The sequence below is a fragment of the Bombina bombina genome, chromosome 8, assembly GCF_027579735.1.
Source record: "Bombina bombina isolate aBomBom1 chromosome 8, aBomBom1.pri, whole genome shotgun sequence".
NCBI classification, from domain to species: Eukaryota; Metazoa; Chordata; class Amphibia; order Anura; family Bombinatoridae; genus Bombina; species Bombina bombina.
The window spans coordinates 45,094,842-45,108,113 of NC_069506.1; the positions used below are offsets into that span (position 1 = coordinate 45,094,842).

General features: G+C 36.4%; 1 protein-coding gene across 1 annotated transcript in view; it reads right to left on the reverse strand.

Moving 5' to 3' along the window:
* Nucleotides 1-448: 448 nt before the first annotated feature.
* The window catches only part of PLCH2 (phospholipase C eta 2), a 974,668-nt gene continuing 961,844 nt past the window's right edge, over nt 449-13,272 (reverse strand). The window contains exon 24 of the mRNA XM_053690349.1: nt 449-2,579. Coding sequence (XP_053546324.1) covers nt 949-2,579 — 1,631 coding nt within the window. The 3' untranslated portion in view covers nt 449-948. The remainder of the gene's footprint in view (nt 2,580-13,272) is intronic.

Sequence of the window (13,272 nt, forward strand, 5' to 3'; positions counted from 1 at the left end):
GTATAGGTTTGATCACTTTAGTTGTATATTAAATGCTTAGATATTTTATTTTCAATAAAATAGAATCAGGACTTTATTTTACAAATTTGTTTCAACTATACAATGTCAATCACAAATGAATAATTCAAGAATTAGCAATAAAATGTTAATATAGTTAAGATTAAATATTTTTTTTTATTTTATAGAGGGTTGTGGATTACAAACATTGCTAAAATGTCTCAATATACATATAACTAAAATGAACAAAGAACAAATATATACTAAACAACAAAATATATGCAAAATTAACTTTGGAAAAAAAAATCTCTTTTTTCATAATGTTCCTTTTTTAAAATGTACAATTAGCATAACTTTTCTAAAGAAAAATATTTAAAAATTAATATGTAAAAAATCCACAAAAACTGAAATTTTTTTTTAAATTTTTAGCTATTCATTTGAAGGAGATTAAAACTTTTTTTTCATATTTTTCAACATATATATTGAAAAAACTTGTATGGCAGTACAAAAAAATAAAATTAAACTGTACTTTAAAGTATGCTATGTACAGCTGCAATTTAAAAAATATAACTTTCACAAAGGTAAAGCAGAAAAAGGGTGAGTTAGTTAGGTATACTATGTATTGGAACACAATGTATTCCACTGTGCTGATCGTATGGTCTAAACTGGAGAAGAGGTCAGGCATCCAAGAAATGGGTGGTTTCTGAAATAACAGTTAAAAACAATGCATACTTATCGAGGATTGCAGAACCATTGTAAGTCTATAAATTCAAAACTATATACAGTGCTTTAAGTGCTATAGAAATGCATCTGTCCTGTACAGTTCCAATGTAAAAGGGCATCTCTTGTTTTCTCCCTTCGAGGTATATCTAGAATGGACAACTTTATCCTATACATAAATTACACGAATAGAGTTGTTATATTTGCTCATCATCTAACAGCACTATACAGTCATGGTCCAAATCTGTCCAAAGATTCAGATGTAAACGGTGAGGGTGATAGAGAATCACTATAGATCCCTTTGGTTATTGCACATGCTCCTTCTGGATTCCCTCTCTCCTCTATTGAATTGCCATTTTCTCGGCAAAGGTTTTGAAGTCTTTGCCTTTCTTGAGCCTGCTTTGCTCTATTTGCAATGTATCTCACTCGGCTCTGACTTCTCGAGGATGTCCTCCGAAGTAGACCCATGCCATCTTCTTCACTTGGAGTAGGTTCATATGACGTTGGTGACATGATATCATTTTCTTTCTGAAAGCTTGTCAACTTTTTGAGTTGTTCTGTTAATGAATCTTCGGACTTAGCAGAAATCTTCATGCTGGCATTTTTCCTTTGGGCTCTCATTGGTCTAGTGATAAAACTTCTGCTTATACTCCTGTACTTACTATCAAAATTGCATGAAATATCATCTGAGGTTAAATCCCCAAGACTTTTGGATATTGATTGGTTGGCTGATGACTTTACATCAGAGTTGGGCTTTTCAGGCGTCTTCTTTAGACTCTCTACATATAGCCTGTTCCAGGTGTTCCTTCTTGGCATTGGTGGCAATACTTCTTCAGGACCTTTAGAAAGAGGCCTGGGACAGAGCTCATCTTCTTCTTGGTTATCATATCTTAAATTAGGATTAGATTTGCTTTTGGTTACCCCTAATGACATTTCCCTTGTTGCTGTTGTTGCGGATCTTGGTCTTATACTATTTTTTAAATGAAGGCTTTCAAAGTTATCATCAGTAATGTCAAGATCCAATAAATCTTTCTGAGCTAAATTTGGTAATGAGAGATCAATCACTGTATCATTAGATGATTTGCTGGAAGACGAAGACATGCTGTCCCTATGACTGGTGGGTTCAAGTTTGCTCCATATCCTGTCATTGATTGTAGCATCAGAATATACTTCAGCCACAGGGGACTGACATGAAGATTTTAAGGCTGAGCAGTTTGACATAACATATCCTTCACTCTTTGTTCTTCTCACAAGCATAGGTGGGCCATTACGTAATAGAGAAGGATGCTGAATATGTCTATCAAAAGGTGGTCTTGAAACAGGAAAACCTAAAGACATCTTTTGTTGCTCTGGGAATTTAGAGCATGTTACTTTGTTTCCTTTTAAAGTATCATTAGTATGGAATGACAAACGGTCAGATGGTTTCCCTTTTACTTGACCCTGTTCAGTGCAATTTTTTGAAATATCAGCAAGTAAAGACAATCCAGGCTTTATGATATAAGAATTTACAGAAAATGGAGCCTCACATTTTCCATTGACATAAGTAACTATATTTTCATTCTTGTCTTTAAAGTGTCTAGCTGTATTATTGTTTCCATTTTCTGGAAGTGGACCATTGGTCAAAGGCTTGGTTTCACCATGGTTTAATTGGCTTGGCCATTGCCCATCTACAGAGGGACTACTACATTCAGACTGTTGTAGTTGATCATATGCATTTTTTCCCTCCTTTCTGAGATAGGCAAGAGTTTGGGGAAAGGTTGGTCCAATAAAATCATTTTCCTTGGAAAAATTAGGCTCTTCTGTAATGGTCTCAAGGCTGCATAAAGAGGAGACCGACCTATAAATTGAATATTGTTGGGTATCTGAAAGAGAACAGAAAGATATGTCAGTAATGATGTGTATATAAGATTACACACATATGTCAGTGATGATGTGCATATAAGAATACAAAGATATGTCAGTGATGTATATATAAGAATACACAGATATGTCAGTGATTATGTATATATAGGAATACACAGATATGTCAGTGGTGATGTATATATAAGAATACAAAGATATGTCAGTGATGATGTGCATATAAGAATACACAGATATGTCAGTGATGATGTGCATATAAGAATACACAGATATGTCAGTGATGACAGGGGCGAAACTACAGGGGGTGTAGAGGTCGCAATTGCGATTGGGCCCCCAGGGGTGGGGGCCTAGCTTCAATAAAAAACGTTGACCTGCCACTGCCTGCACTGATGATATGTGAGTGTGATATGATGCTTCACTAGTGTCTCTGACTACAGGGGTTAGTGTTTCTGTTTTACCCATTGGTGTTTATGTGTGTGTGTATGTATGTATGTATGTATGTATGTGAGTGTGTGTGTGTGTGTGTGTGTGTGTATGTATGTATGTATGTATGTGACTGTGTGTGTATGTTTGTGGAACCAGCAAATTAGAGACCTTGTTATTACAGCATGGGGGGCAGGGGGTAAACAGTGTCAGTCTATACAGTATCACTATATACAGTACGGGGGGCTGGACCATGTCACAGACTACTGTGGTCACTTTATAAAGTACTGGGGTGGGTAGGGTCAGGCCAGCCATCTCACCGACAGATTACAGACTGTGTCACTGACTCACTATATACAGTACTGGTGGGTTAAACAATGTCACTATATACAGTAATAGGGGAACAGACCATCTCACAGACTGTGGGCACAGGGTACCTCCTTTGCAGACATGTAATCTGATTCACATTTTTTTTCTGCGTTAAAAGTAAAAAAAAAAAAATCAAATTCACTTTTTTTGGGGGGTTGTGGTTTCTAGTTACGCCTCTGAGTGATGATGTGCCTATAAGAATACACAGATATGTCAGTGATGATGTGCATATAAGAATACACAGATATGTCAGTGATGATGTGCATATAAGAATACACAGATATGTCAGTGATGATGTGCATATAAGAATACCCAGATATGTCAGTGATGATGTGCATATAAGAATACACAGATATGTCAGTGATGATGTGCATATAAGAATACACAGATATGTCAGTGATGATGTGCATATAAGAATACACAGATATGTCAGTGATGATGTGCATATAAGAATACACAGATATGTCAGTAATGATGTGCATATAAGACTACAGATATGCCAGTGATGATGTGCATATAAGAATACACAGATATGTCAGTGATGATGTGCATATAAGACTACAGATATGTCAGTGATGATGTGCATATAAGAATACACAGATATATCAGTGATGATGTGCATATAATAATACACAGATATGTCAGTGATGATGTGCATATAAGAATACACAGATATGTCAGTAATGATGTGCATATAAGAATACACAGATATGTCAGTAATGATGTGCATATAAGAATACACAGATATATCAGTGATGATGTGCATATAAGAATACCCAGATATGTCAGTGATGATGTGCATATAAGAATACCCAGATATGTCAGTGATGATGTGCATATAAGAATACACAGATATGTCAGTGATGATGTGCATATAAGAATACACAGATATTCCAGTGATGATGTGCATATAAGAATACACAGATATGCCAGTGATGATGTGCATATAAGAATACACAGATATGCCAGTGATGATGTGCATATAATAATACAGATATATCAGTGATGATGTGCATATAAGAATACACAGATATGCCAGTGATAATGTGCATATAAGAATACACAGATATGCCAGTGATGATGTGCATATAAGAATACACAGATATGTCAGTGATGATGTATATATAAGAATACACAGATATGTCAGTGATGATGTATATATAAGAATACACAGATATGTCAGTGATGATGTGCATATAAGAATACACAGATATGTCAGTGATGATGTGCATATAAGAATACACAGATATGTCAGTGATGATGTGCATATAAGAATACACAGATATGTCAGTGATGATGTGCATATAAGAATACACAGATATGTCAGTGATGATGTGCATATAAGAATACACAGATATGTCAGTGATGATGTGCATATAAGAATACACAGATATGTCAGTGATGATGTATATATAAGAATACACAGATATGTCAGTGATGATGTGCATATAAGAATACACAGATATGTCAGTGATGATGTGCATATAAGAATACACAGATATGTCAGTGATGATGTGCATATAAGAATACACAGATATGTCAGTGATGATGTGCATATAAGAATACACAGATATGTCAGTGATGATGTGCATATAAGAATACACAGATATGTCAGTGATGATGTGCATATAAGAATACACAGATATGTCAGTGATGTATATATAAGAATACACAGATATGTCAGTGATGATGTGCATATAAGAATACACAGATATGTCAGTGATGATGTGCATATAAGAATACACAGATATGTCAGTGATGATGTGCATATAAGAATACACAGATATTCCAGTGATGATGTGCATATAAGAATACACAGATATGTCAGTGATGATGTGCATATAAGAATACACAGATATGTCAGTGATGATGTGCATATAAGAATACACAGATATGTCAGTGATGATGTGCATATAAGAATACACAGATATGTCAGTGATGATGTGCATATAAGAATACACATACTATACTTTTGCAATCTTATAAAGAAAAGGTGTACTGCTCACTGGTTTCACATCTGTATATACTATATACATTATAGAACATGGACATTCCAGATTCTCAAAGTCACAAATAGGTTTGAATTCCTGGTTCTTCCTGGTTGAATACAAGTATTTTCAGATACTTTGATGAAGCCACATGTTGAGAGGTAATAAAATCACGGACTTCCTGCCGTGCTACCAACCATATCATGCCTTATAACATTAAAGGGGCAGTAAACATTAACATTTACTACTTTGCATCTTAAAGGAATAGGAAAGTCAAAATTAAGCTTAAATGATTGAGATAGAGCAGGTCATTTTAATACACTTTTAAATTTGCTTCTATTTTCAAATGTGCTTCGTTCTCTTAGTATCCCTTGTTAAAAAATGAATATGCACATATCATACACTGGTGAGAGCTAGCTGCTGATTGGTGCCTGCACACAATTCTCTCTTGTGATTGGCTAAATATATATTTTCAGCTTCATGTAAGTAGTGCAATGTTGTCCCTTCAGCAATGGATAACAAGAGAATGAAGTCAATTTGAGAATAGAATTAAATTGGAAAGTTGTTTCTGAATCATAAAAGAAAATTTGGGGGGTTACTATCCCTTAATTATTGTAGTGGTTAATCACTTTCAAACAACAGAACATTTTAATTATATTTCAAAGGACATGAAACCTTTTTTTTATGATTCAGATAGAACATATAATTTAAATCAACTTTCCTATTTACTTCTATTATCAATTTCACTTCATTCTCTTGGTATCCTTTAATGAAGGAGCAGCAATGCACAAAAGGGAGCTAGCTGAAGACATTTGTAAGCCAATAAAGAGAGACATATATATGCAGCCACCAATCAGCAGCTAGCAGCCAGCTCCCGAGTCTACCTAGCCTTGCTTTTTAAAAAAAGAATACCAAAAGAATGAAGTAAGTTAGATAATAGAAGTAATTCGGAAAGTTGTTTAAAATTGTATGTTCTACCTAAATCATGAAATTACATTTTGGGTTTCATGAGCCTTTAAGTCCCCAGTGTTTGTAAATGCTATTCTAAACAGCGTTCCAATTTACTTCAATTATCAAATGTACTTAATTCTCTCTCTATCTTTTGTTGAAGGAGCCACAGGGCATTACTGGGAACTAGCTGAACACATCTGTTGAATCAATGACAAGATATATATATATATATATATATATATATATAGGAACAGACGTTTGCACTCACAGGTCTTTTTTCAAACTTTTAATGTGGAACGTTTTCGGGGTATTATAACCCCATCATCAGCATACAACAGTGACAATAATCAAACATTTTATAGTGTTTTACAAACAAAGTGTACCAATCACAAACCTCACATCTCCCCCAGCTTTCGCGGCAAGATTATCGGCAGTGGAACGCATAATGCGTTCCACCGTCTTGGCTAATACCGGAAGTTTGAAACGTCACTTCCGGTTTAGTGCAAATTACGAATTTAATACATTTAAACACCAAATCTCAAAAAAAAAACTAAAAAAAAACCTGATTAGCTACCAGGTTATATACATCCTGTGTTGGTGTGGAGTGATGAGTGCTTAAAACAATCAACATTATTAATACACTCGATTTCTCGTGTCAAACTGTGTGATGTATGTGTACATTGTTATGACAACCGTTGCCATGGAGACAGCAATAAACAGCTGCTCAAATGCATACATACATTTAAAGTGAATAACACAGACTGTATATATTTAAAAATTTAAGACGGGATATGATAAATACCTAATCCCTAAGGTGGAACATATCGAAGGAAATTAAAATCAAAATCAAATTGGATTACATTGTTGTACCATTAATAGCCCATCCCCAATATTTATACTGTGTTAATGAATAACTCTAAACTTCGTTGTAGAATTACAAGTGATGAATATGAGCTGGGATAGGGCTGAAGCCAATAAAGAGAGACATATATATGCAGCCACCAATCAGCAGCTAGCAGCCAGCTCCCGAGTCTACCTAGCCTTGCTTTTTAAAAAAAGAATACCAAGAGAATGAAGTAAGTTAGATAATAGAAGTAAATTGGAAAGTTGTTTAAAATTGTATGTTCTACCTAAATCATGAAATTACATTTTGGGTTTCATGAGCCTTTAAGTCCCCAGTGTTTGTAAATGCTATTCTAAACAGCGTTCCAATTTACTTCAATTATCAAATGTACTTAATTCTCTCTCTATCTTTTGTTGAAGGAGCCACAGGGCATTACTGGGAACTAGCTGAACACATCTGTTGAATCAATGACAAGATATATATATATATATATATATATATATATATATATATATATATATATATAGAGAGAGAGAGAGAGAGAGTTTAATTTTTACTTTAAATTCCCTTTTATACGCTCACCTTCTGCACAGTATATACATATATGCATTTTGTGATTGGCTGATGACTGTCACTTGATGCAGGGGAGGAAAAATTAGATTCACTTTGGAATTTGCCAGAAAGTATTGTACCGCTCATTTCAAATTCAGAGTACTTTTGCATTGTCGTTCTATTGTGCATTTCTGTTATTACATGTCTATTGTACTTAGTGGTCTTTTAAAAAAGTTAAAGTAGTTGCTAGTGCTACAAGTCAGCATAACACAGACAATGGGGTTTAATAGTAAAAATAAGCTAACTAGTTAGTGCCTCTTATTATTGAATTAACTTGGCCCTTTAAGAACTCAATAACTTTTGTTTATGCACTAGAATCAGAAGTCTAACAATTAAAAAAAAATATGTTTTTGTTATATACAGTCCTGGCCAAACGTTTTGAAAATGACACAAATATTAATTTTCAAAAAGTCTGCTGCCTCAGTTTTTATGATGGCAATTTGCATATACTCCAGAATGTTAAGAAGTGTGATCAGATCAATTGCAATTAATTGCAAAGTCCCTTTTTGTCATAAAAATGAACTTTATCCCCAAATAAAACATTTCCACTGCATTTCAGCCCTGCTGGAGACCACTCTGTCATGCTGATTGAATTAGAATAACAGACTGGAAACTTTAAAAGATGGGTGGTGCTTGAAATCATTGTTCTTCTTCTGTTAACCATGGTTACCTGCAAGGAATCATGTGTAGTCATCATTGCTTTGCACAAAAAGGGATTCACAGGCAAGGATATTGCTGCTACTAAGATTGCACCTAAATCAACCATTTATCGGCTCATCAAGAACTGCAAGTAGAGAGGTTCAATTGTTGAGAAGAAGGCTTTAGGGTGCCAAAGAAAGTCCAGGCAGGTGTGAGTGCATCTGCGCGCACAGTGATGTGAAGACTTTTGGAGGATGGCCTGGTGTCAAGAAGGGCAGAAATGAAGCCACTTCTCTCCAGAAAAAACATCAGGAACAGACTGATATTCTGCAAAAGGTTTAGGGATTGGACTGCTGAGGACTGGAGTAAAGTCATTTTCTCTAATGAATCCCCTTTCTGATTGTTTGGGCATCCGGAAAAAACCTTGTCCGGAGAAGAAAAGGTGAGTGCTACCCTCAGTCCTGTGTCATGCCAACAGTAAAGCATCCTGAGTCCACTCATGTGTGGGGTTACTTCTAAGCCAAGGGAGTGGGCTCACTCACAATTTTGAATAAAAGAATGGTATAAAAACATCCTCCAAGAGCAACTTCTCGCAACCATCCAAGAACAGTTTGGTGACGAACAATGCCTTCTCCAGCATGATAATTATCACTTTTGCCTTATGGCAAGATGCTCCAAGTGGCTTGGGGAATAAAACATCGACATTTTGGATCCATGTCCAGGAAACTCCCCAGACCTTTATCCCATTGAGAACTTGTGGTCAATCCTCAAGAGGCGGGTGAAGAACCCCCCCCACACATATTCTGACAAACTCCAACCATTGATTATGCAAGAACGAGCTGTCATCAGTCAGGATGGTCCCAAAAGTTGATTGACAGTGTCCTGAATACCTCATGAATTGGATGCTAATGGGTTAATTTTTTTTTGCTTGTGTGCTAAAAACATTACGCTTAGATTACGAGTTTTGCGTTAGCCTTAAAAAGCAGCGTTGAGACGTCCCAATGTTGCTTTTTAATGCCCGCTGGTATTACGAGTCTGGCAGGTAAAGGAGTACCACTCACCTTTCTTCCGCGACTCGAGCATACCGCAAATCCACTTACGTCAATTGCGTATCCTATCTTTTTAATGGGATTTGCCTAACGATGGTATTACGAGTCTTGGAGAAAGTGAGCGGTACACCCTCTCCTGTCAAGACTCCTACCGCATTTAAAAGTCAGTAGTTAAGAGTTTTATGGGCTAACGCCATCACATAAAACTCTTAACTAAAGTGCTAAAAAGTACACTAACACCCATAAACTACCTATTAACCCCTAAACCGAGCCCCCCCCCCACATCGCAAACACTTAAATAAAGTTTTTAACCCCTAATCTGCCGACCGGACATCGCCGCCACTTCAATAAATATATTAACCCCTAAACCACCGCACTCCCGGCTCGCAAACACTAGTTTAATTTTATTAACCCCTAATCTGCTGTCCCTAACATCGCCGACACCTACCTACATTTATTAACCCCTAATCTGCCGTCCCCAACGTCGCCCCAACTATATTAAAGGTATTAACCCCTAAACCTAAGTCTAACCCTAACCCTAACACCCCCTAACTTAAATATAATTTAAATAAATATAAATAAAATTACTACAATTACAATATTCCTATTTAAAACTAAATAGTTACCTATAAAATAAACCCTAAGCTAGCTACAATATAACTAATAGTTACATTGTAGCTAGCTTAGGGTTTATTTATTTTTTACAGGCAACTTTGTATTTATTTTAACTAGATACAATAGTTATTAAATAGTTAGTAACTAGTTAATAGCTACCTAGCTAAAATAAGTACAAATTTACCTGTAAAATAAACCCTAACCTAAGTTACAATTACACCTAACACTACACTCTAATTAAATTAATTCCCTAAACTAACTACAATTAATTACAGTTAAATTAAATAAACTAAAGTACGAAAAACAACAAACACTAAATTACAGAAAATAAAAAAATAATTAATTTTTTTTTAAACTAATTACACCTACTCTAATCCCCCTAATAAAATAAAAAATACCCCCAAAATAATAAAATTCCCTACCCTATACTAAATTACAAATAGGCCTTTTGTGGGGCATTGCCCCAAATTAATCAGCTCTTTAACCTGTAAAAAAAATACAATACCCCCCCAAAATTAAAAACCAACACCCACACACCCAACCCTATTCTAAAACCCACCCAGTACCCCCTTAATAAAACACTAACCCCTTGAAGATCACCCTACCTTGAAACATCTTCACCCAGCCGGGCACAAGTGATCCTCCAGAGGGGCCGAAGTCTTCATCCGATCCGGGCAGAAGAGGACATCCAGAAATCTTCATCCAGACGGCATCTTCTATCTTCATTCATCCGGAGCAGAGCGGGTCCATCTTCAATCCAGCTGACGTGGAGCATCCTCTTCAAACAAAGTCCAACTGAAGAATGAAGGTTCCATTAAATGACATCATCCAAGATGGCGTCCCTTCAATTCCGATTGGCTGATAGGATTCTATCAGCCAATCGGAATTAAGGTAGGAAAAATCCTATTGGCTGATGCAATCAGCCAATAGAATTGATGTTTAATCCTATTGGCTGATCCAATCAGCCAATAGGATTGAGCTTGCATTCTATTGGCTGTTCCAATCAGCCAACAGCATGCGAGCTCAATTCTATTGGCTGATTGCATCAGCCAATAGGATTTTTCCTACCTTAATTCTGATTGGCTGATAGAATTCTATCAGCCAATTGGAATTGAAGGGACGCCATCTTGGATGATGTCATTTAAAGGAACCTTCATTCTTCAGTTGGACTTCATTTGAAGAGGATGCTCCGCGTCGGCTGGATTGAAGATGGACCCGCTCCGGATGGATGAAGATAGAAGATGCAGTCTGGATGAAGACTTCTGGCCGTCTGGATGTCCTCTTCTGCCCGGATCGGATGAAGACTTCGGCCCCTCTGTAGGACCACTTGTGCCCGGCTGGGTGAAGACGTCTCAAGGTAGGGTGATATTCAAGGGGTTAGTGTTAGGTTTTATTAAGGGGGGATTGGGTGGGTTTTAGAGTAGGGTTGGGTGTGTGGGTGGTGGGTTTTAATGTTGGGGGGGTATTGTACTTTTTTTTACAGGTTAAAGAGCTGATTACTTTGGGGAGATGCCCCCCAAAAGGCCCTTTTAAGGGCTATTTGTAATTTAGTATAGGGAATTTTATTATTTTGGGGGTATTTTTTATTTTATTAGGGAGATTAGAGTAGGTTTAATTAGTTTAAACAAATTGCAAATATTTTTTAATTTTCTGTAATTAAGAGTTTGTTGTTTTTCGTACTTTAGTTTATTTAATTTAATTGTAATTAATTTTAGTTAGTTTAGGGAATTAATTTAATTAGAGTGTAGTGTTAGGTGTAATTGTAACTTAGGTTAGGGTTTATTTTACAGGTAAATTTGTATTTATTTTAGCTAGGTAGTTATTAAATAGTTAAGAACTATTTAATAACTATTCTAACTAGTTAAAATAAATCCTGAGATCGCTACAATATAACTATTAGTTGTATTGTAGCTAGCTTAGGGTTTATTTTATAGGTAAGTATTTAGTTTTAAATAGTATTAATTTATTTAATTGTAGTAATTTTATTAAGATTATTTTAAATTATATTTAAATTAGGGGGGGTGTTAGGGTTAGGATTAGACTTAGGTTTAGGGGTTAATATATTTATTATAGTGGTGGCAATGTTGGGGGCAGCAGAGTAGAGGTTAATAAATAAAATGTAGGTGTCGGCGTTGGGGGCAGCAGATTAGGGGTTCATAGGTTAATAAATATAATTTAGGTGTCAGCGATGTTGGGGGCAGATTGGGGGTTAATAAATATAATATAGGTGGCGGCGATGTCCGGAGCAGCAGATTAGGGGTTAATAAGTATAATGTAGGTGTCGGCAATGTCAGGGGCGGCAGATTAAGGGTTAATAAGTGTAGGTAGGTGGCGGTGACATTGGGGACGGCAGAGTAGGGGTTAATAAATAAAATGTAGGTGTCGGCGTTGGGGGCAGCAGATTAGGGGTTCATAGGTATAATGTAGGTAGCGGCGGTCCGGAGCGGCAGTTTAGGGGTTAATAAGACTAATGCAGGTGTCGGCGATGTCAGGGGTGGCAGATTAGGGGTTAATAAGTGTAAAATTAGGGGTGTTAAGACTCGGGGTTCATGTTAGGGTGTTAGGTGTAGACATAAAAAGTATTTCCCCATAGGAAACAATGGGGCTGCGTTAGGAGCTTTTTCAGCCAGCTCAGCCCCATTGTTTCCTATGGGGAAATCGTGCATGAGCACGTTTAGGCAGCTTACCGCTACCGTAAGCAACGCTGGTATTAAGGTGAGATGTGGAGCTAAATTTTGCTCTCCGCTCACTTTTTAAAGGCTAACGCCGGGGTTGGAAAAACCTGTAATACCAGCGTTGTCTTAAGTGCGCGGTGAGAAAAAAAGGAGCGTTAGCACCGCAAGCCTTACCGACAATAACTCATAATCTAGCCGTTAGTTTTTTCAAGAAGAAATGTGTTGCTGTGTTTTCCCTTAGATAAACCGGAACCCCTAATAAATAGTTTCTAAGTTCCACTTGACCAAACGTTATGGCATACCTATTGATGCATCAAGTAAGTAAAAATGTCAGCACAAGAGACAAAAAGCAGTGCCTCTTCCAAGAGCTAAATAAGGTCGATCAAAGGACAATAGTACAACATGCTTTTAACCATATTATCAAACTAGATGATGAAAATATGACAACCATGTGATACTTGGTACCAAACGAATTCTCATGATGTCACTGCGAAATTGCTTATATTAGTGTATGCGCTGAATATGTAAAA